The sequence below is a fragment of the Rattus norvegicus genome, chromosome 17 (assembly GCF_036323735.1).
Source record: "Rattus norvegicus strain BN/NHsdMcwi chromosome 17, GRCr8, whole genome shotgun sequence".
Lineage (NCBI taxonomy): Eukaryota > Metazoa > Chordata > Mammalia > Rodentia > Muridae > Rattus > Rattus norvegicus.
Window position 1 is genome coordinate 90,065,268 of NC_086035.1, and position 26,956 is coordinate 90,092,223.

At 41.4% G+C, this 26,956-nt stretch overlaps 1 protein-coding gene and 1 pseudogene across 11 annotated transcripts in view; one reads left to right on the plus strand and one right to left on the minus strand.

Moving 5' to 3' along the window:
* The window catches only part of Abi1 (abl-interactor 1), an 81,086-nt gene extending 58,351 nt beyond the window's left edge, over window positions 1–22,735 (minus strand). For 5 of the 11 annotated variants that reach the window (XM_006254355.5, XM_006254354.5, XM_006254358.4 and 2 more), the window contains exon 1: window positions 22,380–22,701. In XM_006254355.5, coding sequence (XP_006254417.1) covers window positions 22,380–22,496 — 117 coding nt within the window. In that variant the 5' untranslated portion in view covers window positions 22,497–22,701. Of the gene's footprint in view, window positions 1–167; window positions 14,137–22,379 lie in introns of those variants that run through there. The other 6 variants (XM_039096101.2, XM_006254356.5, XM_006254359.4 and 3 more) reach the window with 5 other exon arrangements.
* A 2,337-nt stretch (window positions 22,736–25,072) lies between these two features.
* Window positions 25,073–25,525, plus strand: Rps26-ps1 (ribosomal protein S26, pseudogene 1; annotated as a pseudogene).
* Window positions 25,526–26,956: the final 1,431 nt, after the last annotated feature.

Genomic DNA, 26,956 nt, shown 5'->3' on the forward strand with positions numbered 1-26,956 from the left:
ATGGCTCACAACCATCTGTAATGGGATCAGATGCCCTCTTCTGGTGTGTCTGAGGACAGCGGCAGTGTACTCATATATAATAAATAAATCTTGAAAAAAAGAAAAAAAAAAAAAAAGAAAAAAAGAAAATCCCACCCAGCTAATTTTTTTTGTTTGCTTATACTTACAAAGGTAGTCAGATTCCAGAATTCAAGGTCAGACTGGGCCTGAACAAAGTTAAACCTAGGTGTGTGGTAGAAATGGTAATTTCAAGACCAGGTCCCACCCAGCAAGTTTACTGTCAGTGCTTAACAGAGGCAGGCAGATCTCTGAATTCCTTTGCAATGTTAAAAAGAAATGTGTGCTTGCTTTCTCCTAAGAATTAAGAGGCTAGGGTCATAGGATGCTGATTCATAGGAAAATCAAAAGGTAACCTGGAGTAAATGACTAGATTGATGTGTAAAGTAAAAGACTGGGCTTATGATCCACAAGAAATGAGCTATCCAGAGGATTTTTTTTTTTTTTTAAGAATACCAAGAAAGAACTGCCTGGAGAACTGTCTTGAGCAGAACATAGAGAGGCAGTTATCTAAAGATCTCCAGAGAAACCAAATCAGAGAGAAAGAAAGCAGAACAAAGAGACTGCAAAGCAGTCTGCAAAACTGTCTGGAGCAGAACATGGGTTCCCAGCTTCAACCCAAGATTTGACTTCGAGGCATTTGTTTTTGTCTCTCCCAAACACCCTTTCCTCAGAAGCCCTCTCCAAGCCGAGGCTGGTTGTTGACAACTACTGACTGGCAAGTCTAGATGTGCTCACTGGATAGTAATGGAGCGGGTAGATGGGGCGGAGTGCTATGGAAAGTTGTCTTCCAAGCATGACAGGGCTGTTAGACTGAGCTCATAGCAGCATGATCACTGCCCAGGACTGGGCCAGCCAAGCTGGGAAGAAATGAGTCAACAGCAATGGGAGGGAGGGAAACAAATAAGGGTGGGGATGAATATGTTTAAAAAAATATACATGTACAAAAATGTCACGAGACTATTATAAAATATATGCTAATTAAAGATAAAAATAAGAAACAGAAATAGTCAATAAATATTTAGAAAACTAACAACACACACCAGGAAGGATGTGAGAGAAAGGAATCCTACTGACGGACATACACTGCCAAGCCTACCAACCTGTTTTGGATCCCTAGCACCTACTATGGAAGGTGAGAATGGATCCTTCATGCTGTCCCTCTGGCCTCCATATAGACATGCTGTGGAATTCCCTTGTTAAATGTACACACACGCAAGTAAATAATAATTTTTAAAGTCGTAACTATCACATGCTCTTGAATAAATATGAGTCTTGCCAGAACTAATGAAGATGAGGCAGGACTTCTGAACAAATTACCCAGCTCCATGGTTTGGCAAGGAAAGAGGTAATGTTACTTGGGACAAATTCTGACCCCATCTGAGAAACAAAAGGTAATAGGAAACAAAACTAAATAAACAGGGGGAAAGGGAGAAATACTGATCCCTAACTGGCCAGCCGGTGGTCCCTATACAAGTCCCTAAAGGAGGCCTTAATGACAGATTGGGATCCAGAATAGAAGGCATTATCTCTATTCTATCTTAGAGTCTCTCAGGGAGACCAAAGCTAAGCCTTTAAATCATTCACAAATTACTACTATCTGCCAGGAGAAAGAGAAGAGACCCCTGTGGCTTTCCTATAGAGGTTGGGCCACGAAAGAGTTTAACATAGGGGTTGGGGATTTAGCTCAGTGGTAGAGCGCTTGCCTAGGAAGCGCAAGGCCCTGGGTTCGGTCCCCAGCTCTGAAAAAAAGAACCAAAAAAAAAAAAAAAAAAAAGAAAGAAAAAGAAAAAGTTTAACATAAAGATGAGATCACAGAAAGAAGAACCCTCAAAGGATAACATTTTTACTCAGTCAGTCCCTGATATTCAAAACAGTCTTCAAAAATTTGACTGTTGAGCCAAGCAAGCCACTAAATGATTTGGCTCAGGTAGCTACTGTAGTATTCTATAACCTATATCAGAAGCAGGAAAAAAATAAGGAGAAAGAAAGGCACACACAAGCAGCATAGGAACTGCTGGCTACCATAGGAACTCTTCTAGGAACACAGTCCAAGTCAGAGGGCCCTCCTTTCTCCTACTAAAGAGAGGCATGTGGGACCCTGTTACCAGACAGGCACAAAAAAATGTTAAGGTTGAGTGAGTTCAGACCCAGGAATCTCTGAGATTTGAGATCAGCAGGAGTCAAGCCGCTCCCTATACAGTCCTGTATCTGTTCTGGAACACTGAATCACAATACCTCACTGAGAAAACCATGGCAATCAGTTACATAAGGAAAACACCTAGAGTCCTTCCCCATGCAAACAGAGTGTCAGTAATATCCCAAACTGAGCCAACAGTAAACATCTACCCTAAATCCTACATGACTTCTAAATGTTTATGAAGTCACTATCCACGTGGAATAAAGTCCGTAAGTTGTTTTACCAAGGATCATCCGACAGTGGCTGTTTTTACTAAGGTGTAACACTTAGTGAAGAGTTCTCTCTCCAAAGCATTCAGCACTGAACCTTGGACTTGCTTGGCTGGCCAGGCTCATGCCACCAGCACTGCTGTCGCTGCTGCTACTGCTACAGTAGCAGACAAGATCCAGGACCCTGGCTACCTGCCCTGTGCAGGCCATCCAAACCTCCTCCTTTCTCTAAGAGCTGTAACACTTTGGCATTTACAGTCAGACCAGAGACCCATGGAACTTATTTATTTGTCCCTGATCTACCCCTCCCACGCAAACAGGGAATGACACTACCCAAGCAGAATTATAGAAGTAATTCATTGCTCAGAACAAGAAGGGAGATGATCCGGTAAGCCAGGAAAAATGAGGCAGCTGACTCTGAAGCTTAAAAATGGCAGTCTGGGATATTAAAGGTCAAAGTTATGGAGAAAAATCTCTTGCTAGCTCCTGAGAGATACCAATATTCCCCTGGGAAGCTAGCTCTGGGTGCACAAGAAGACTCAGCTAGACCACTGCAGATGGTTTCCCACAGTCAGCTAGAGTTACCAAATCCCAAGCTCTGGGATCAAATGCGTGTGATAATGAATGATAAAGCTTGTTACTTAATTTTTATGGAATCATGGAAATAAGAGCCCAATGTTGAACTAATTTATGATGATCCCAGAGCTTGGGGGTGCAGGGGCAGATGCAGGCAGACCTGAGTTTGAAGCCTGCCTAATCTATATAGTGAATTCACATCAGTCAGGACTACATAGTAAAATTCAGTCTCATAAAAAAATTAATAATAATTACATTGATCAATATGGTAAAAACATTTAAGAAACCACTGTGAGGTTACATACTGTAACCCTAGCATTTGAGAAGTGAAGACAGGAAGCTAAAAAAAATTCAAGATTACCACTGGCTATTAAAGTTTAAAGCTAGCCAGGGTTCCATGAGACTGTCTTGAAAATAATAAGGAAAAGAAAATTTTAGAAAGAAATAAAAATGAAAAAACATTTTGAACAAATATAAATCTTTTCCTAAAACCTCTGATGTAAAAACATCACGTTTGTTTCATAGCACACACTATACCTCTTCATTCAAAACAAAAACCTGTGAGATAACACCATGCTGCCTTTCTTCTTTTGGGGGTATAGGGACGTACATGGGAATGCGGAAGCAAGAAAATAGGATGGGTGGAAGAAATATTCAACTTTATTAAAAATAAGTGCCTGATAGTGAAAATCCCCAAGTTAAAATAATTGGCTCGTTTAAAAGTAGTTTATTTGAATCTAAAATTCTCTTACATTTATTCAGTTAATTTGATGGTTTTGTTAGTTATGCCAAGGTAAATCTGTATGAAGGACCAAAACATAAATAAAAGAAAAGTCAGTTTTACAGGTGCTACATGTAATGCATAGAGCTATCATGGTGGTGCAAGACCCGTGATCCCCTCCCCATCACTTGGGAGACAGAGGCAGGAAAATAAAGCGAAAACTTAAATCAGTTTTGTCAGATGATGTTTTGCTGGGGCAGACACGTGTGTTCCTGAAGCAGACACAGGTGAAAGGATGTTTTGCTTAAGCAGACTCATGATGGTAAGGAGGACCCAACAGATGGATGGTGGACGACACTGAATGGTATTGGTACACCTTGCCATTCCTTAATGGTCATCGTTTGTTGTGACTTCGTAAGAAGAAGCACAACAACCAACTTCTGGTGGTGTTCTGGTGGCTTCTTGCAGCTTCTGAGGCATCGGGTACAATTGGCAGAGTGAGATCAATCAACACATAGGATGGGTGGAAGAAATATTCAACTTTATTAAAAATAAGTGCCTGATAGTGAAAATCCCCAAGTTACCACTCACGTGGTAAGGCAAGATCAGTAGGAGGACACTGATGTTTGGAGGGAGTATAAATAGGAATGAACAGGCTAGCACAGCTAGCTTGTAATGCTCCAAGGCCCGGCAGAGAACTTCTCTGGGCATTGGATTTGTGTTTGCCATCCCGGCACTACTGAACTGGACTGCTGGTGTAGTAATTAATGTCTGTGAGTGGATCAAGCTGCTGCTCCTGATTCCTGTGAACTGAACTACTGATTTCCTGACAACACAGATAAGATTTGCTCCAAAGAACAATTTCTAAATAGGTCCACTTCCCCCATATCCTAATAACCTTTCTTTTCACTACCTCTGGTGGGTGGTGGGCTAGAAGGGAGGTTAAAGAACACATATCAAAAGTAGGAAATGAAAAATTAAGTCAACAGGAAACTTCTAAGCTCATCAGAAAGTTCCATACCAGCCTGAGCTACATGAGGCTCTGTCTCCCAAAAACAAAAGATAAAGCAGGTTGGTTAGAAGTGTTTGCTGCTCCCCATCTGGTGGCGGGCGGTACATGCCCTTTAACCAGCACTCAGGAGGGAGAAGTAGGGGATCTCTGAGTTTGGTTTCCAGAACAAGTTATAGGACAGCCAGGACTGTACATAGAAGCCTTGCCTCAAAACAACAAAAAAGTATTTGCTGCTCAATCATGAGAACCAGAGTTTGGACCCAAGCATTCATGTCAGGTCCCTCACAACAACCTACAACTCCAGCTCTAAGGGATTCAATACCCTCTTCTAGCCTTCTCATGTTCCTGTACATACATATGTGCATAGACTCGCACAAGTGTGCACATACACCTTAAAAAAAAACATAGTTTTTAAAAATAAAGTGTAACTTCTATGGGAAACACAGGACTAATTTTCTACAGCTTAGTGTTAGCAGCTAAGATGTATTTTTGCCTCAGACCTCAACTCCATTCCCCTCCCTTGCATCTGCAAGTATCTTCAAGTCTCACAAACACACCTTCTGCCACGTTGCTCCTACAATCTGCATCCGTTGCTTTTCAAACATTCTTTTTCTCTCAACTTTTAAATTCAAGACAGCTAAACTTGCTGAGATAACTCCTCCAGACACTGTACTACGGGTCTTTAGAATACTCTGGAAGTTCCTTTCAAAAGGGGATAGTTTTTAACTATATGGAAAACATGTATATCTTAAAAATATTTGTAAAAATACTAGAGATATAAAAATGCCAGGGATCTATAACAGAAAAGTTCTGAAAAAGCATCCAAATTAACATTAAGACAAAGACTGTACAGCTTAACCTCATGCCACAATGGTATACAGAGAGAGACCCTGGAGTCCTTTTTCTCTCTTCCCTCCCTCTCCCCACTTCTGCCCACACAGCCAGCTAATAGTCAAACCTTATTCCTATTCTTCAACCCACTGTTCTGCCAATCAATCCCACTGTGGAGGAGTGAAAGCTGGAAAGTATCAGAAACCAACTGTGCATTAATGGTTGAGAAAGAGGGGTCTTACAGATTCACTTCTATGAGTGCAAATTGCCTTTTGCAGGCATAATTGCTTTATGATGGTAGAGAATGAATATAGGAAAAATACACCATCCTTGAGCTTTCTCTGTTGTTTTTGTTTGTTTGTAGGGATAGAGTGATTTTTGAACAGGGTCTGCTATATAGCCTAAGCTGGCCTGAAATTCTCAATCTTCCTACCTCAGAATCCTTAGTACTAGGAATGCAGGTGTATACTACTATGCCCAGGCATCTCTGAGTTTCTCTTCAGAGGACCCATGTCTTTCATCAATGGCTGGAACAGAAAGATCAGGAGTTCAAAGCCAGACCTGGGCTACATGAGACCATGTTTTAAAACAAAACATCAAAAGGTATGAGTGAGGACGGGTATGTGCCTGTGTGCATATACTCACTATAAACCAACTTCCATTTTCTTAGATATTTCCATCAACCAATAATGTCTAAACAGCTATATAACACAGGCACCATAATACCACATGATTATCTAGAAGTGAGAGCCTTCCACAGAGTAGGCAACTAGTAATTATTGTTTAATGAATCTCCCTCTAACCACCAGTTCAACACAACTCAACAGTGTCAAGCATTCTTCTTTCTAGAATAGAAAACCAGGAGGTCTCAGCCTACCATGCTGATGCCAGAATTACACCTCTGCTTAGGACTATCACCTCCAAACCAACCTTCTTAGTGATCTCTTCTAGAGTTCTCCAAAGTACAGCTCAAGCAAACTTCCTCCTACTCTGTTCTTGGCTCTTAAATGTAACCTTAGTTTGGTTTTGAGAGGCTCAGAGCTGTTTTAGGAGGGTGGGGGTTGAAATGGGATCTCTTGCTCTGTAGCCCTAAATCTTGTAGCTCTGTGGCCTAAAACTATAAGCCCCAACTAACCTCGAACTTGCAGCAATACTGCTGCCTCAGCTCCTGAGTACTGAAAGTACTGAAATGTGTGAGCCTCCATGCCATCACAAGGCAAAAGTAATCTTTATTTTCCAATTGTTGTTTCAATTTAATTTTATTTATGATTTATTTTCTTGTTTTCTGTACATTGGAGTTGTGCCTCCTTGTATGTATGTGTGATGGTGTATGTTGGATCCCCTGGAACTAAGGATACAAACAGTTGTGATCTGTCACGTGCAGGCTGGGAACTGAACCTGGGTCCTTTGAAGGAACAGCCAGTGCTCTTAATCTCTGAACCAACCCTCCGCCCAACTTATTTTAATTATGTGTATGTATTTGTTAGTATGTGCATGCGAATCTGGAGTTACAAGCATCTGTGAGGCACATGACATAGGTACTGGGAACCAAACTTGGGTCCTCTATAAAAGTAGCACTCACTTTTAACACCTGAGCCAGCTCACAGACCCCACCTCCCCTTTTTGAGATAGGGTCTCTTGTGGTCAAGACCTCAACCTCAGCTTCCCAAGTATGGGATTAATGTGTCTCTTTGTTTAGTCATCTCATTGTTTAAAACTTTCAGTGCCTTTTCATCAGCCCCAGGGGCAAAAAAGCCAAAATCAGTACTATGGCTTGAAAAAGTCTTGCTGGATTTGGTTCCTACAACCTCTTTATAGACTGTTCCCCTAGTTTGTGTAGTCTTAAGTACACAAGATTATAAACTGTTAAAAAAAAAATCACTGTTTCTACATACCTTTGGTCTTTATACATACCACTATCTGCACCCCCAACCCCAGCTTTCCTGATTAACATTTTTCAGATCTCCAGCCTAATAACTTCTTCTTTGACATACCAAGCTCAGTAGAGGAACTGTCGGGTCAATGTGTTTTCTCTATATCATTTATTATATTTCATGATTTATTTGATTAGTGAGAAAGATTTGAAGAGAGTGATTACATCTTATAGACAAAACCACTGGAATGCATAATAGAAAGTAGAAAGTAGAAAGTGGCTAGCAACTTTAATTCCACAGATAAGCCTAAGGTAAAAGGATTACTTGAGACTAGGACTTCAAGGCCAATCTGCAAACTAATGAGACCTTGTCTCCAAAACAACCAATTAAACAAGTTGGGCACACTGGTACCCAACACACATCTGTGATCCAGCACTTGGAAGATGGAGGCAAAAGAATCAGGTGTTCAGGGCCAGCCTGGACAACACAAAACCAGAATAAAAAATAAAAAGCTTTGAAACCAAAAATGTCAGTAAAATGCTCAGTAAACCTAATGACCTGTGTTTGATCCGAAGGACCCATGTGGTAGAAGGAAAGAACTGACTCTCGAAGGTTGTCCTCTGATCTTCTCTCCCGCCCTCCCTACACAGAATGTGAGTGCGGTTTTTTAAGTTGCTGAATTACTGAACAAATAACTAATATATTCCTGCTGTGAAGCACATTAAAAAGATTGTTACAGACACATTTCATTTTACTAAGCATTAATTTTCAAACTGTGATTCTAACTTGAGATCATACAAAAGTTTGCCAGGTTCCTTTGGGATATTTATGGCACTCTATGAATACTCAAAAACAATTAAAACATCACAGGACAAACTAGGAAGACAAATTCCCACAATTCAATAAATTTGAATATTATAAACTTTAATGGAACTTGGGAGTTGAAAAAACAAAACAGATTTATCAAACCTTTTAAAAATGACATGTTTTGACAAAAAAATGTACTCATCCAAAGCCTTTAACAAAAGTAATAGATGTACATAAAAAGAAGAAGCCAGACATGGAGGCATAGACCTGTAATCCTAGCATTTGGGAGGTCAGGACAAAAGGATCAAGAAGTGAGCCTAGTTCTTTCTCTTCAACAGGGCAGCCCACCAACAAACAAGATGCAAGTCTTTGAGAAGCCCCTGACTCACAAGACCATATAGTTCTTGAGTTCAAGCCCACCCAATGTTCACCATCCAACAGCTGGAAGATGGCAGTACTGTGTCCCACCCACATCCATAAGAGTTTTTACCCTACGTGCAGTGCACTGTCTGAACAGTGACATTCCCTGGCCTTCCCTGTGACAGCTTGCCCTGAAGCACATATACCTAGGAAAGATGGTCTGCAGCAAGTACTACACTCACCTGCACACCATGCTGTAAACTGCAGCTAGAAGTGTGGCCCAAGGAACAACCACCACCCAAAGAAGGATGTCAAGTAACAGGGAGCACCCTGCCCTATACATGGCCTCAGGAACCTAACTGAGCTCCCTCACACTGATAGGAAGAGAAAGGCAGGGGACAATTTGCCATGCCTATAGCTTTGGAAATTCCTAATTAAAGGAATTAGGTTGACCAGGGAAAAAATACAATTGAGAGATTAACCTAATGAGACCCTGTCAAATAAAGGGTAAGGAGAATGCCAAACTGCTAAAACCAAAAAAAAAAAAAAAAAAAAAAAAAAAAAATCTCATTTTCTTTTTTTCATATAGTCACTTCTATTTTTGTACATTATTTATTATTTTAGTTTATTTAGTATATTATTAGTATGGTAGATATATATGTGTATGTATGTGTATGTGTGTACATGTGTATGTGTTCTAAATAGGGAGATTTATAACATGGCATAAACAATGAACTTCTTTTTTCTTTAACATTTATCAATGGGTGTTAAAATGTGTGGCAGTCGGGGTTGGGGATTTAGCTCAGTGGTAGAGCACTTGCCTAGCAAGCGCAAGGCCCTGGGTTCGGTCCCCAGCTCTGAAAAAAAAGAAAAGAAAAAAAAAAATGTGTGGCAGTCAAAGGACAAGCTATGAGAGAGGCTGTGACCACTGGCTGTCTCCTTCACTACATGGACCCTGGGGACAAAATTTGGGCTTCAGAGGAAATACTTTTACCTCACTGGCCTCCAACAACAGATTTAGGTTTCTGGAGAGGTATTCAAATTATGCATTGAGTGCTTTGCCTACATGTATATGTGCCACATGTATACCTGGTGCCAGTGGAGGCCTGAAGGTCATTAGATTCTCCTAGATCTAAAATTGCAGTGGTCATGAGCCACCATATGGGTGCTGATCTTCTACAAGATCTTCTACAAGAAAAAAGGAGTGTTCACGACTGCTGAGCCATCTATCCAGCCCAACAAGATCTCTTTAAATTCAATCTGAAACATTTTCTAATTTAAAATGACTGTCACATTTTAGAGTAAAAAGCTATTTTTTACTCTTTCCTAAAAATTATTTTGAACAACAGCCTAAAAGCAACCATGTACCTACACACTGGTAGAGACAGACGGACTCTAGAAAACAGATACAGGAAAGTCTTAAAACTCATCTGTTTCATCAACAATTAAATATACAGAACAGAAAGGATCTGGATCTAAATACCTATTCAAAGATTTTTTTTTTAAGATTTACTATTTTTATTTATGTGTGTTAATTTGAATGTCTGCTACGTGTGAGGGGATATCCACCAAGGCCTGAAGAGGGTGTCAGATCTTTTTGGAACTAGAATTATAGGCAGTTGTGGGCCATGTGGCATGGGTGCTGGGATATAAACTCTGGTACTTTGGAAGAGCATCTAGTACTCTAGTACAACCACTGAGCCATCTCTCCAGCTCCTCACTTTTTTTAATCATACACATGTGTGTAAGTATGTACATATGTGCAGATGCCCTCAGAAGCCAAAAGAATAATGCTGGATTCCCTGGAGCTGGGGATTATAGGTGATTGGAGCCTCTATAGGCGTGTAGGTGATTATGAGCCACTCAATGTGGGTGCTAGGAACCAAACTTGGGTCCTCCAAAAGAGCACCACGTGCTAATGCTCTTAACCATCTCCTTTCCCTCTACATACAATTATTAAAATAATACATATTATGTACTATGCCAGGAAGATGCATGCACAAGTAACTAAATGTTTTATGAGATCACCCAATCTACTTTAGTCAGAGACACTCAATATGTAAGTATATAACAAGTATATTGTGATATTTAAAATTCAGGCTCCCATTACCATAGAGGAAATTATTAAGCTTACTAAATCAACAAAGATTCTTTAGTGTGGTCTACTTCAGGAAAAAGAAATTGTTCACAAGATCAAACTTTTTTTTTCCCGACTTGTTCTCCCTACGCAACTCAAGTTGGCCTTCAGCTTTCCAATCCAGCACTTAGGAGGCTGAGGCAGATGGATTTCTGTGAGTTCTGCTTGTTCTACACAGCAAACTCCAGGCTGGAGATACATGAAAATTGCCTTTGTTACATCCTATGTATGATGGCTACCTTTAAGGAAAAAGCAGCTCTACAACTAATTTCTAAACTGAGACCATTTTTATATGTCGTTTTTACTTTTTTAAAAACTGACACACCAACTACTGCTTTCAGGCTTGAGTACTGGCAGACAGTACCCTGTGGATGAGTACAAAGCTCATCATTTAAGGAAAATAACCAACAAGACTTATCATCAATAAATAAAACTTGAACTCTGAAGCAAATTTTAAAAAAAATGGGAAAATACATTTATCAACTTGAGTTTTAAAGGTTTTCAATATTTAATTTTTTTCCAATGAGACCTTGGTAATATTAGTGAATATGGTATTTTTCACATTGTATATAGTTTTTTCTGAGCTCCAGCATGACCAACTGGCCCATATGCTTAATAGACATCTCACACTTTACATAACCAAAACAGACAGCTTCATATTCTTCTCCCTGCAACCCACTCCCAGGGCCCAACCATCTGCTAGCATGGTTAAGGGAACAGAGTGGTACTTAAAGAAGGCATCATACTTAGATCCCGTTCTCTTACACCATGTGCAATCCAACATACCCTTCCCACTGTGTCTTCAACACATACACCTGCTCTAATTCTCGGTATCATACTTACCAGCTGCTTATACTCGCCCCATGGCTGCTGACTCTGCTCTCCCTTCCCACTGAGGAGCCTAATCCTCTAAGAAGTCAGTGAAGCCCAGCACAATGGAGGCACACACCTTGAATCCCAGCACTCAAGAAGCAGAGACAGGCAGATCTTTGTGAATCTGAGGTCAGCCAGGACTACACAGTGAGATCCTATCCTTAAAAAGGAAAACTGAATAAAGTACTCCCTTAATAAACTCACCCCATCAAATTAAAAAAAAGTAATTCCAGCTTCCTTCCTATGACCCACAAACTGGCTCCTGATTCTTTCTCTGATTTATTTGTCTCCCTCTCACAAACTACTCTCCAGCCACGTTGTAAGTCTTTATAAGTCTTATAAAAATGTTTCTCATTTCCTAACAGTTCCATTTGTTTTCCTTAGATTTTCAAAAATCAGGCAACTAGGATGCCCTGCAAATCTGTGTGAGCATTCTTTTCACAGAGGTTGCAGAAATGACTGTGGCTAAGGGCACTGCTGCTCTTTCAAAGGACACAAGTTCTGTTCCCAGCACCTACATTAGGCAGCTCACAACCACCTCCAACTCCTAGTTCCGCAGACTCCAGTGCCCTCTCTAGCCTCTGCAGGCACTGCACACTCTCAGACAAAACACATAAAAGCATGTAGATAGAAAGAAGCCATTTTCAAAGAGTAATACTAACCCTTGTAGCTAAAGAAGCCCCTTCTTCCAAATCCTAGTTTTCTAGCTCCCATCTTACTACTTCCTTATCTATTTGAAATGAGGGGTTTTAGTTTTGTTGTTGTATATGTGTGTGCTGCTGTGTATTCATGTATCCCTTATCCCCATAATGAAAATTTCCTCACTCATTTTTTTTAATATTTATTTGTTTGTATGCATTCCCGTGGTGCAAATGTGAGAAGAAGAAAAAAAATCAGAGAACTGGTGAGTAAATTCTTTCCTCGTACCACATGGATCCCAAAGATCAACTCAGGTCATCAGGCTTAGCAACAAGTGCTCTCACCCCTAAGCACAGATTTCTACTTTGAAAGTACCACAGTATTGCAACAGGGGGATAATCGGTCAAAGGAATATGTGTGAAGATGATAAATGCATAATTGGAAAGCTATAGCAAGTGTCTAATCAACAGCTAATGCAATATAGAAGAGGTAAATTTAAGGTGTGAGTGGGGTAGGGAACTGGAAAGATACCTAGCAATTTAGTCCAATTATTGCTCTTGCAGAGGACCCAGATTCAGTACCCAGCACCCACATAATGGTTCACAACTATTCATAATTCCAGTTCCAGGGGAATCTGGCACCTTTTCTGGCATCACTGGGCATCAGGCAGGTTTCTGTTATGCAGACACAGATGCGGACAAAACATTCATTCACATAAAAACACAAAATATTTTTAAAAATTTAATAGAAGCCAGAATTCAATAAATGCTCTCCTATAATCCCAGCACTTGAAAGGTAACAGGAAGACATGATTTCAAGACCATCCTCAGCTACACTGCAAGTTCAAGAACAACTTTGTCTGCAAAGGACCAAATAAATAAATAAATAAGTTTACTTCTGAGTCAGATGTGAACCTGTATGCTGGCACTAGCTGTCTGGACTATCCTCTACCCCTGGAACCCTTGAAATAATCATGCTATGACTGCAGCTCCACAAAGCTGTCGGAAATAGCTGGTACCAGACTTTTGTTATCCCATGTTTTGAGGAACTCTAGATACCCCTGCAACTATCACCACCTTGGCCAGAGAGAGAGTGCTGTCCGCACTAGAGGTAATACTCTGACTGATGCTAAGAGGTGAGACTACAGAGGGCCTAAAATCCAAGCCTCAAAGACTATAATTAATGCTAAGGGACAAGGCTGTGACTGGTCCAAAGAAATGGTTGGGATTGGCCCAAACACAGAAACAGGTTGCTGCTTTTTCTTCCCTTTGAGATCCCCACTGTTTCATTTCCAGCCCTTTCTCCTGCCAACCCTCTCAGGCACACACCCACACCTTGCTCTCTTTCAAATTCATGGCCTCTTTTTCTTTAATTGTTTGAATGTGTCTATGTGCCTGTGTGTATTCCTAAGCACATAAATTCAACCTGTTCAGTTCATATAATGTTACTTGTATGTGAGTTTTCAGGACTGACCTTTTCGTATTTGATGAACAATTAGGTAGGGGAAGGGACACTTCTCTGGGGAAGACTACTTCTCCGAATTCCTTAGTTGCCTGCAGTTATTTGTCTAGAGTTGAGACATTGTGGGCTTTCCCCTTTCCACATTAGCATATCTACTCGTATAGTCCTTTTTCACGTCATGCTTCTGAAATTATGCTGGTGAGACCTCATGAGTGTAGCTTCTATAATTTCTAGGAGACCATCCCACATCCAACTTCCTGACCCTCTGGCTCTTACAATCTTTTCCACTCACTCTTCAGCAATGATCTCTAAGCCTTAGGTGCAGGAGTTGTGTTGTAGATGTAATAGTTAGAGGACTGAGCTTCACAACCCTTTAGAGTGAGTGTGTGTGTGTGTGTGTGTGTGTGTGTGTGTGTGTGTGTGTGTGGTCATTTTCTGTAATGGTCCCCCTCTGTTGCAGAGAGAACGTAGATAACAGGTGAGGCATAAAGATCAATATTTAAAATATATCTATGCAAGAGCTGGAGAGAGAGCTCAGTGGTTAAGAGCACTGACTGCTCTTCCAGAGGTCCTGTGTTCAATTCCCAGCAACCACATGGTGGCTTACAACCATCTGTAATGAGATCTGATGCCCTCTTCTGGTGTACTCAGATAAAGTAAATAACTTTAAAAAAAATGTATCTATGCAAAATACAGCTATTTAAAAGAGGAGGTGGAAAGACCATACAAGCTAGAGGTGGCAGATGACTCCAAGTCATAAATATCATTTTCCAGACACAACAGGACACAACTGTGTCTGGAACAAAACCTGCACAACCTCAAACCAGACAAAGGATCAGCAGAGAAGGTCCCACTCTAAATCAAGAAACTGTCTGCAACTGATACCTACTGGGAAAAGGAAATCAGGTTCCGACAATGAAGTGCAACTGGGGGTGTAACAACCACACTCCAGGGCAGGCCTCATGCCCAGGAGTAACTGACCAACACAAAACCAAAACGGACTCCATTTTTATGTTCACTCTGTTTTGCTTTGCTTCTTTCTGCTTTGGGGTTGCTGCTTTTGTGGGTTTTACTTGTGTTCTCATGCACACATTGGTCAAGAGTTAAGAAAGACCTGGGAGGAGTTGGAAGAAGGAAAATAATACGATCAAAATATACTATGAAAAACTATGTAGAATGTAGTTAAGGATTATGCTGGTTGAGAAGTGGCAGTTGGTTGTAGGTTCTCTTCTGAGATCCGTGACTTCACTAGCTCTGGGTAGTTGGCTAGGTTTCCAGTACCAGGCATGCTTTCCCTCTTGTTGAACAGGCCACAATTCCAACAGATTGCTTTTTTCAAGTGACTCACTTAGTGAGTCAGCTGGGAGACATTCTCCAGTGCCGCCTCTCCTCATACTGGTGCAGTATATTCCAGAAAGAAAGAAAGAAAGAAAGAAAGAAAGAAAGAAAGAAAGAAAGAAAGAAGAGAGAGAGAGAGAGAGAGAGAGAGAGAGAGAGGGGGGGGGGGGAGGGAGGGAGGGAGGGAGGGAGGGAAGGGAAGGGAAGGGAAGGGAAGGGAAGGGAAGGGAAGGGAAGGGAAGGAGGAAGGAAGGAAGGAAGGAAGGAAGGAAGGAAGGAAGGAAGGAAGAAAGAAAGGAAGAAAGAAAGAAAGAGAAAGCAAGCAAGCAAGCAAGCAAGCAGGCGTGGTGTTTCACACTACAGTCCCAATACTCAGGAGGATAAAGGGGAAATGTTGCCATAAGTTTCAGGTCAGCCTGAGCTACACAGCCTGAGTCTCAAAACATACTAAATAAAGTGAAAGGAATTACTGAAGTAATTTAAGAAGAATTAATAGGGGTGGAAAGATGCTGAAATATGGTTCAGCAGAGAAACTGCTGGACAGTGAAAGCTTAATAACCTGAAACCCAGGTTAATCATTGGACCACAATAAAAGAAGCGGGCCAACCCTCAAAGGCTATGTGACTTCCAAATGGGCACTGTGGCATCTGCATGCATCCATCTATTCATCTCTATCTGTCCCTCCCAACACAAACATATGCACCCACAATGAAAAAGTAAATAAATAAGACCTGTAAGATGAACTAGTGGTAGTTTGGGGAAAGAGTACAGGAACAAGTGGAAGGACAACACAGTTGTGAAGAATCAGGCACAATAGCACAGTGGTTCTTAATTCCAGAGCTTGGAAGATAGGAGCAGGAAGGTCATCCTCAACTACTTACCAGTTAGAGACCAGCCTTGGCTACACAAAGGGAAGAAAAGGAGAAAGGAGGAAGGAAGAGGTGGAGAGCTGAAAGAAGGAACTTAGTTTTGCAGCTAATTTCTCTGGCGTTTATCTGAGTCAGGGTCTCATTCTAGACTAGGCTAACTTGGATTATTCTGTGCCGCAGCAGACTGCCATGAACTCCTGGTGATCCTCATACCACAGGATTACAGGAACTAGCCATCACACCAGGGCCATCACATCAGGGAACACTTAGCCACAAAAACACATTACCTCTCTTAAGATGTTCTGTTTGCTTTCAGATCTCCTTATGAACATGGATACACTTCTAATAAACTCTGAAAATTTTAATAAATGGAGAAAATCAACAGAATAAATATATTTATTTATTTGAGTCAATCAACAGAGTGGTACCACTAAAAAACAATCCCACAGTCTGTTGTATGTGAATACTGTTGTATGTGATATACTATCAAATTAACTATTTCTTTTATATCACTGGTATTTTTCCTTTCAATGATGTACTTTGAAAAGAAAATCCTACTGACTGAGGGAAAAGACTCTCCCTAAAATGGATAGAGCCTCCAGCAGTAACCCAGCTACACAGAAGTAAGTCTGAGAGGAGCCCATCTTAGCTCCTCACTGCTCTGCTCCTGCCACCTGTGCTATGGAAGCCACAGTCTCTTCGACCTTCCAGCAAGCTGAAACCACTTACTGCTCTTCAAGAATCCACCAGGTTTTCAGTACTGAGGCTGCAGAAGCAGCCCCCTGTGGACTGAGCAGCTGAGTGTGAAGCTTCTCCAGAATACAGGCAGACATTGCTGCACAGCCCAGCTCAGACTGTGTACACCAATCTCATGTATTCCTTTGTAATTTATATTCGTGCTACCGGCTCTCTTTGTCTACAGAACCCTGACTCATATGCCCAGCCATCATGAGTTGGTTTTCTTCTCCTACATACTACATAATCTCCACTCAAATGTGCTGCCTCATCATAGGCACAAAAGTAATACTGCTACAGATCAAAACCTTGAGCAAAAATAAATGTTTCCTCCACAGAAGAAAAAAAAAAGCCACATCAGTTCTCCATAGTAATATTCTCAAAGAAAATTACTGAGAATATTTTAGGGCTAGATATATCATTTGGAAGCTTATATTAAAACGAATGTCTTTTCCATTTGTAATTCGACTGTGTGTATGTAGAAGGAAGGGTGGGTGGGCAGAAAACAGACAGACAGACGGACGGACGATTTTACTATGTAGCCATGGAGGCCTAGAACCTGCTATGTTAACCAGGCTGGCTTCAAACTCATAAGAGATCTGCCTGCCTCTGCCTCCCTAGTGCTGGAATTAAAATCATGTACCACCATACCTGGCTAAGATTTATTTTTATTGTTTTAAATCATATGTATGTATGTGCGGCTGTGTGTTGGGCACATGCACATGAATGTAGGTGCCTACACGAGTCAGAGGCATCAGATCTCCCTGGAGCTGGAGTTACAAGTGGTTGTAAGCTTCCTGATATGGAGCTGGGAATCAAGTTTGTGTCCTCTGGAAGAGCAGTCTGCACTCTTAACTGCTAAACTCAGAGAAAAGCCGACCTGAGACTTCCTGGCAAAGCTCCAGAGTACAAACCTACCTGCTGCTCTCCTGTTCACAGCTTAGAACTTAAAATGTATTTTCAAAAGAATGGTGCCAGAGCTGTTAGGTTCCCATACTTGTCCAACAGGTCTACTTACTCTAAGAACATTCCTGAACTAATCTGAGGTCTAGATTCTCATGAAAACTGTGTGATATGCAAACTACTCCACCCACCCATAGAGTCTGTCACAGCTAAGGAATCTGCCAATCATTAAATGTATAGCCAAGCAAAATATATTTAACTTTTCTGTGTCTTAATATGAAGACACTCCCTATGATAGACAGCTTATAAGGATTAATATAAAGTAGAAAAGACTACAGTAGAATAGACACTCAATAAACAGATCAATTAAGACTGGTTCTCTGTATCTGTGCGGTTCAACAATCATGTAGTAAACCTACTGCTGATCTAATGTCCTGCACAGACTTTATTGTCACTCTTCTCTAAAAACTACTGTGTGAAAACATAAGAATTTAGGGGCAGAAACTGCTTGCCTCTAAACCTTGGTAACTTTGAGTTCAATCTCCAGAAACCATATGGTGGAAAGAGAGTCAACTCCTACAAGTTACACTCTGATCTACACATATACAAACAGTGGCACATGTGTACAGACCCGCAAATAATAAATGTACTTTCTTTAAAAACATTTACACAGAACTTAAATTGTACTTAGCATCACAAGTGATCTAGAGGTGAGTGCACACAATACATACAAGAGTATATATGTAGGTTTGGTGCCAATTCTATGCCAAAGCATGTAAGAGTTCTGAGCATCCAAGGTCAATGAACAATAAATATGTATTGGCCTTAGTATTGTCTCCAATTACTGTCTTCTTCCATTCTTTTTAACAGAAACATTTTACAGAAAGGAACCAATTCAGAATTAAAAGGGATTTAGTACTGGAATCTGAAGAGCTAGCGTTTACTTCAGTCATTACTAGCAACTGAACCTTACTTGTGGCCAGAAAGAGGAAAATGGAAAATCGAGAGGAAGAAAAGGAGGAAAGGAAAGAAAACAAGAAGAAGAAAACAGGAAGCAGAGGGGGGAAAGAGAACAACGGATGGTGGCTAAACAAGCACCTGTGAATACACACATACCTATAGCTACAGGAAGTTGGCTGGGCCCAGAAGTCTGAGGCCAGTCTTAGTCAACATAATGACAGTATATCTTTCAAAACACTACTATTTTTAAAGTTTCTTTAGTTTTTTTTTGTTTTGTTTTGTTTTTTTTTTTTTTAATGAAGTCTTGCTATGTAGGCCAGGCTAGTCTCAAACTTGTGATCTGAAAATTGTGATCTTCCTGCTTCAGCCTCCTGAGTGTTGGGTTACAAGTATGTACCACCTCCTCCATTCCACAGTAGTTTCACTCACAAACAAGCATAAACTGCACAATACCAGAACATTCAAGCTTCTACCAACCTCTAGTTATTCCTGTGTCAAAATTTACCTCCTTTCCAAGATAATGTGCATAGGGAAGCAAATGTTATGGGAGCTAACTAATCCACACTGATATGTAAGACTAATAATTAAAACATAAATATTGGGGCTTCTGGTGATGGGCGCAGTGTGCACGCACACGCCCGCACACACTCGTACAGAGAGACAGACAGAATGAGAGAGATTTTAAAAACATACAAACACTTAAAATATATATATTTGCCAATCCAAAGGAAGCTGGTAGAATTTCAGCCAGAAAAATTAAAAAGTGAAGTTCTAGGAAATGCACTCTTGGCTGCTGAGCCATTTCTGCAGCCTTGTCCCATACTTTAAAACTTTAAAACTCCATCCTTTTTAAGACAGCTGAAGAATCTTTTATTAAGATCTGCATTTAATGACCATAATTATCATGGTAAAACACACAGCAATTGTCTCACAGTAGGTATGGCAATTTTTCTCCTTAGGCATGGTGGTTCATGTCTAATCCCAGTAGATGAGACAGAGAAGGGGAATCTCTGTCACCTAGCTTGGTCTATATAACAAGATCCAGAACAGCCAAGGTGGCATGAGACCCTGTTCCCCACCCCCAAAAAGCTCTCCCCCGTCAGTTGAGTACGGCAGCTACACTTCTGACAGGATGGAGAATCCAGCAGCCTGCTCTAGAATGAGACTGTGTCTGAAAACACACACAGCTCACTTCGGCAGCACATATATTAAAACTGAAAACACACACAAACATTATAAACAAAGAAAAAGAAATGACACAACTCCTTATCCTAATCAGCACTATTACCAATTAAAGTGGGTTGCTCTAAATTGTGTGTCTGTTCACTTTTTATGTGTAGATGTGTCTATGAACTCCTGCAGGTCCTCAGGTAGTCCAGAAGGTGTTAGATCCCCTGAAGCTGGAGTTACAGGTGGTTGTAAGCGGCCTCATTCAGGGATGGGAACCAAAGATGCAACAAACTCAAGGCTTTTCACACTAAAATAAATAAAAGTTGTACATTTTTAAAAAGATTGATTGATTGATTGATTGATTTCATGCATGTGAGTACACTGTCGCTGTCTTCAGACACACCAGAAGAGGACACTGGATCCCACTACAGATGGTTGTGAGCCACCACGTGGTTGCTGGGAATTGAACTCAGGACCTCTGGAAGAGCAGTCAGTGCTCTTAACCACTGAGCCATCCCTCCAGCCCAAAGTTGTACATTTTTTAGTATCTATAAAATACAAGATCACTTTTCTATTTCCACACTATATCCATATTTCTGTACCATTTTTTAAAGGATTTAACATATTAGACTTATTTTACTTTTGAGTATCTTTGCCTACATGTGTATATGTGTGTGCTTGTGTGTCTGTATGTATGCTGAACGTGTGTTTGAAGCCCAAAGGTGTCAGAAGAAGCAGTGGATCCCCTGGTCCGTAGTTAAGGATGGTTGTGAACCAACATGAGGGTGCTGGGAATTGAACTCGATCGAGTCCTCTGCAAAAGCACCAACTGCTCTTAACAGTTGTCAAGGCACCCTTTCTGCTCCTTAAAATGTGTTTTGTTTTTTTTTTTTTTTTTTTTTGGTTCTTTTTTTCGGAGCTGGGGACCGAACCCAGGGCCTTGCGCTTCCAAGGTAAGCGCTCTACCACTGAGCTAAATCCCCAGCCCTAAAATGTGTTTTTAACCAGCTTCATATATAGTTTTCAGAAACAAGTCATACAGAAGACACAGGAGGCATTCAATAAGTTTATCAGCAGATTACCAGAGTCAAAGGCTGGAAAAGAAGGCATGAAGACAAATTCCTTGGCACACCACTCCAGACAGAATGTTACTAATATGGAAAGTGGCAAATACTTAAGCCTCAAAACAGCATCTCCCTCTGAAAACGAAGTGTACAGGCATCCCCAAGCACAGAAGGCCCTTGCACACTCGCAAGGCACGTTCAGAAATCCTTCAGGTCTCAAGTACAATAACCCTAACTTTTCAAAGATTTCAGGTTTTGCCTTGTCAACAGGAAGTGAGCTTCTAGTCTCAGTATCTGATACAAAGAATTCCACTACTTCATTTGCTTCTACTGCAAACTGTTAGTTTTTACACAACGACAGGAACTACAAGCCAAACCACTGCATACAATTCACTTACAATCGCTACTAAACATAAGCACGCATAGCATAGTAAAAGTGCCAAGAATTTCCTGATAAATTAAGAAGCAATTTTACGTTATGACCCAAAGATTAAATAATGCTTGCCAACCTACTTTATTCATACTCTTCTAAATATTAACTCATGATAGAAATCTCAGAACATAAGCAACGATGACACTACTGCGTTCAAAGGCAACAGTCCAAGAACATTTGGAGGAAGAGAAGTATTTAAGACATTTCCCACTGAATTTCCCTATGAATCATTCGTGCTTTATAATAACCAGTATACATTATCCTGAAGCAGAAGTAAATATGAGGAAAAGCCGGACTTGAAAATCGCCAAGTACGCAGATTTCCTCCAATTAAAAGAATTTTAAGATGAATTTTATCAAACCCTCAGCAATCACTCCCCGCACTGTACAAACGTGACTCGTGACAATTTTTTTAAATAAATAAAAGGCACACCCTCTAGGATGAACTGACATAATCACCCCCACCCCACCCAACCCTCCAACGACACACACCCCGCTTTTCCTTCCCTGCCCATTCCTCACGCAGCTGTCCGGATCTCATCACACTGGGCTCAGGGGCGACAGAGAATTCTGGGGTCCAAAGCGACCAAGGGAGGCTACGGGATTTCCAGGAGGACTTCAGCCAGGGCCGATCCCGGCCAGGGAAGGCTGAGGGGGGTCTTAGGACCAACAGTAGCCAAAAGAGGCAACGAGGAGTACAGCCCGACCAAGAGAAGACTGCAGCGAGTGGAGCCCCGGAGGAAAGACTGCCGGGAGCACGACCCGGCCTGGGAAAGCCGCCGGGGTCTAGGCGCAAACCTCAGCCAGGGCAGGTGGTGGGGAGCAGAGCTGGGCCGGGCAGGCTGAGAGAAGCAGAGCTCGGCCAGGATAGGCTTTGGGGAGCGACTGCACGGGCAGGCGGCGGGGAACGCCGCCGGTCCGGGGCAGGCTGCCGGGAGCGCAGCCGGCTGGGCACGCGGGGAGCGGCTTCAGGGCCGGCGGCGCCCGGGGCGGCCCTGCTCCTCACCCATTTTCTCGCGGCGGCCACTTCCTGTATCGCCGCGGCTGCGGCTGCTCGGGCCAGGGCGGAGGGTGGCGGAGTGGGGCAGCTCCCACCGCACCCAGCCTGCCCGTCGCCCCAGCGGTCCTCGCCGGCCGCCCAAGCGCCTCACCTGTATGTAGTTGTTTTCACAGTAGTCCGCCACCCGGGTCAGGTTCTGGTAACTCTCTATCAGCGCCCTCTTGCCAGACGGGATCTCCTCCTCTAGTAACATCTGCAGCTCTGCCATTTTCCACCCCTCCGCATCGCTTCCTCTCGCGTTAAAGAGACAGAGGCAGCTGAGTCCGACGGGGACCGAAGCGCCGCAGAGATCAGACACTAACCACCCACCCGCCCTCCGCCGGGTATTGTGGGACTGCACCTCCTCCTCTTCCTCTTTACTCTCCCCGCCCCCCTCCACCCAGGACGCACAGCCACCATAGACTCACTTTCTCGCGAGAATCATTTCCCTCTTACAACGAGAGTTTCCACCACGCCCTCTATAGCAATCCTTTCTGGGAATTGTAGTTTCTTCCTGGCTAGGCCGCGCATGCGTTTAAGGTGCTTCCAAAAATCCTGAAAAGAATTTAAAGAACCAAGACCTATACAGTCTTAAATCTAGACTCTTCTCAAGATCCCAGAAGATGGCGCCACAAGGTGATCTAAGCAGCGAAATTATTCCTATGAGAAAACTTTGAAAATTTGCAGAACTTACTTAATTAGGAAATGTCAGTAAGTCAAAGGCATCCAATCAGATAACAATTAAAAACAGAAACTGCGAGACCTGACTTCCTCAGTTTTGTGAGAGACTTTGCCTCAACTTATGCCCCAATTCATTTAAAACCTAGAAAACTATCAATTCTCAGATGTACATCAAGCAGTGTGCTTGCTATGGCAGAAACAAATGGGGCAAGGATAGTTTTCACGCTTAAGAATTTAAAGAAAGTAAATAAATAAATCCTTTTTTAAAAAAGAATTTAAAGAAAGCTGGGCGTGGTCGCAAACGTCTATGGCTAGCAGAGGCGATGGATCTACTTGAGTTCAAGGCCGGCCTGATTTAAAACCGAATTTCAGGACAGGGAAAAAAATTAATGAAGAGTGGCTGCACATCCATTATCCCAGCACTCGGGAAACTGACAATGAACTGAAAAACAGTCTGGGTTATAAAGGGTGATCATGTCTAAGACAGAGAATGAAGGATGGACAAATGCGAGGATGTTAACATTTAAAATAGACAATTTTAGGGCTGCCAATATGACTCAGCAGATAAAGGTGCTTTCTCAATTCAAACCCCAGAACTCATATGGCGGGAGACCAAAACAGCAGACTCCTACAGTTTTCCCTCTGACTGCCACACTACTCCATGGCAAAAGACTAGCGCTCTCTCTCTCTCTCTCTCTCTCTCTGTGTGTGTGTGTGTGTGTGTGTGTGTGTGTGTGTGTGTGTGTACATTTTTAAATATATAATTTCAGAACTTTCCTCTTCTAATTTCTTTTCTCATGCCTTCCTATTCTTTTTTAAGTAATGCACATATTTTTGTCTTACGTTATACAAAATTCTTTTGTTCTCATTTCTTATCACTTGCTCTGCAAATGTTTCAAAGGGTCTTTGACAGTATTTCAAGCCGTCATATCACCAGAACTATTAAATTATTTTGAAGTAATAGGCCGTGAAAAGAGCTGCCCAAATTTAAATATTATTTACAGACCTCTATTTTCAGTCCTCTCTGGGAGTCACTGAGGATCACAATTATTGAAGTAACAAACAGTTACTCAGCCAAATTTTGGAAATTGTTATCAACACACTAGTCAAAATGGGTTGTTGGTTTAAAAAAAAAAAAAAGGATGGGGAGCCATACTTTTAAGACAAGCCTACAGCGTCAGATGTTTGTGTGAGTACTCTCCAAGGACTCTCACACATACACAAGTGGCTGGGATTATTAATGTGTGTTACCGCACCTGGCTTTTATGTGGACGCTGGGGTTCCAAGTTCTCCTCAAGCTCATATGACAGGGGCTTCACCCTCTAGGCCATCTCCCCAACCCCTCATTGCATTTTTCTATTAGTTTACAAAGCAACAAGTCTCCTTCTGGATTTTTCATATATCCATAGTTTGGGTTGACCCTCCATCCACACACTCCCTTTCTCCTGATCTCAGCCCTTGCTTTGCTTAATCCTTTCCCCTCCAGTAGTCCTCTCTTGAGGCTCATATCACCTGTTCTACGAGCTACCTCCAATCCTTAAAGCCTCCTGCATTCCCTCTAGCACGGTTCTTTCCAGTTTGTTGGCCTCTGCACATACTCACTCCCACATAAACATGCATATAAGATTCAGAAGCTAGGAGGCTAGAGATATGTCTGCCAGTTAAAAGCTCCTGCGGAGACTGGAGAGATGGCTGAGCGGTTAAGAGGTCCTGAGTTCAATTTCCAACACCACATGATGATCCCATCTGTAATGGGATGCCCTCTTCTGGTATGTCTGAAGACAGCTACAGTGTGCTCATATACATAAAAATAAAATAAATTAAAAAAAAAAAAAAAAAAAAAAAAAGCTCTTGCTGCTCTTACAGAAGGCCCAAGTTCTGATTTCAGATGGTTCACAACCATCTATAACTATGGCTTTCAGGGCGTTTAGTGCCCTAGGACAGGGCATGGTGGTGTATGCTTTTAATCCCAGCACTGAGGAGGAAGGAGCAAGTAGATCCTTGAGAGTTCAAGCTCAGCCTGATCTACATAAAGAATCCAAGGACAGCCAAGGGAACCTACCTACTAAAATCCGTAAATAAATAAATAAATAAATAAATAAATAAATAAATAGTTTAAAAACAATGGGAAAGATACCAAATCAAGACGAGCAAATTACCACGCAGAAACACGAAAAAGCTAGCTTTCGCGGTTCTTCAACAAGACAAACTTTTGAGTCGTGGCTCCAAAATGACCAAAGAAGAAGAAACAACGGTCGTGCCAAGAAGGGCTGAGGCCATGTGCAGCCAATTCGCTGCACGAACTGTACCCGGTGCGTGCCCAAGGATAAGGCCATTAAGAAGTGCGTCATTTGGAACACTGTAGAACCCGCTGCTGTCAGGGACACATCTGAAGCAAGCGTCTTTGCCGTTTGTGTACTTCCCAAACCCTATAGCAAGCTGCATTACTGAGTGTGCTGTACCATTCATAGCAAAGTCGTCAGGAATCGATCTCCTGAAGCCCGGAAGGACAGAACATACCCACCATGATTCAGACCTGCTGGTGCTGCACCATGACCTCCACCAAAGCCCATGTAAAGAGGTAGTTTCATAAGAGCGGAAGGAAAAATGCCTTGGAGAAATAAAATGGAAGTTATACTTTAAAAAAAAGACAATAACTTCCCAACCATTAAATATAGTAGTGCTAAAATAGGTAAACTACCAGCAATAAACTTTCAAAGTTTATTAGTAGAATGATCAATGAGTGAGAAAATTAGCAATGTGAATGAATGTTAGTAATGAAATTGAGATTTAAGGGAAAAAATAAAAATCTTAGAAATGAAAAGCTCAATAGACTACAGAAAGAAAATGAAAAGTTAGAAATGAAGGAGGTCAACAAATTACTAAACACATTCAAATATCAGAAAGGAGAAAAATGAGCATGACAGCAACAACCAAGAATTCTGGAATACAATCAAGAGAATTCATAAGATAAAAGAAGTATTGAGATTCCAGGCCAAAGGTATTCAATGTATTGAATGACCAATGTATTCAATGAAATTTTAGTTGAAAATCCCCCAAATTTAGGGAAAGGAATGAACACACAAACACAAAAAGAACCTCTTCATAATATATTATAAACAAGCTGTCAAAAACACAAAGAAAACAAAACAAAAAGCTGTAACAGAAAAACATCAGCTCCACAAAGACAAGCACCAGGCTAACAACAGAGACAAGCAAAGCAGGCTAACAACAGATTTGTCACCTAAAGGACAGAAAAGTAGTAAAGATTGTATTTCAAGCCTGGAAAGTGAATGGTTGCCAAGGAAGATCGCTACACCCAGCAAAGTTGTCTTGTAAAATTGATAGGTAAATTAGGGCATTCCGGGACAAGTACAGACAAAAGTGACTCATGTTCATCAAGCAAACACTGTAGGAGACACTTAAAGAAAACTACACACAGAAATAGAGTCTCATGCACAGGAACACAGGAAAAGACAAATTTCTTTTCTTTTTTTTTTTTTAAAAATATTTATTTATTATATATAAGTCGCCGTCTTCAGACACACCAGAAGAGGGCATCAGATCTCATTATAGATGGTTGTGATTTGAACTCAGGACCTCTGAAAGCAGTCGGTGCTCTTAACCGATGAGCCATCCCTCCAGCCCAGACAAATTTCTTGAGAGGAGTAGAAGAACAAAGGATAGCTGTGAAGGAATCCCTGTCCAGAACAGAAAAGCCTTCCAATTCTAATAAGGAATAAAGAAAATAACGACAATTCAACCCACCAGATAAACTAATATTAAAATTATAAAAACTAATAAGCAACAATAACTTTCAGTATAAAGGTCTCAAGTCACTGATAAAAACAAAAACATATGGACTGGCTGACGGAATTTAAACAGTAGGTCCAGAGTCTGGGAGATGGCTCAGCAGTTAAGAACACTTGCTGCCGGGTTCAATTCCCAGTACCCACATAACAGCTCAGAACGGTCTATAATTCTGACTCAAGGGTATGCATTGCCCTC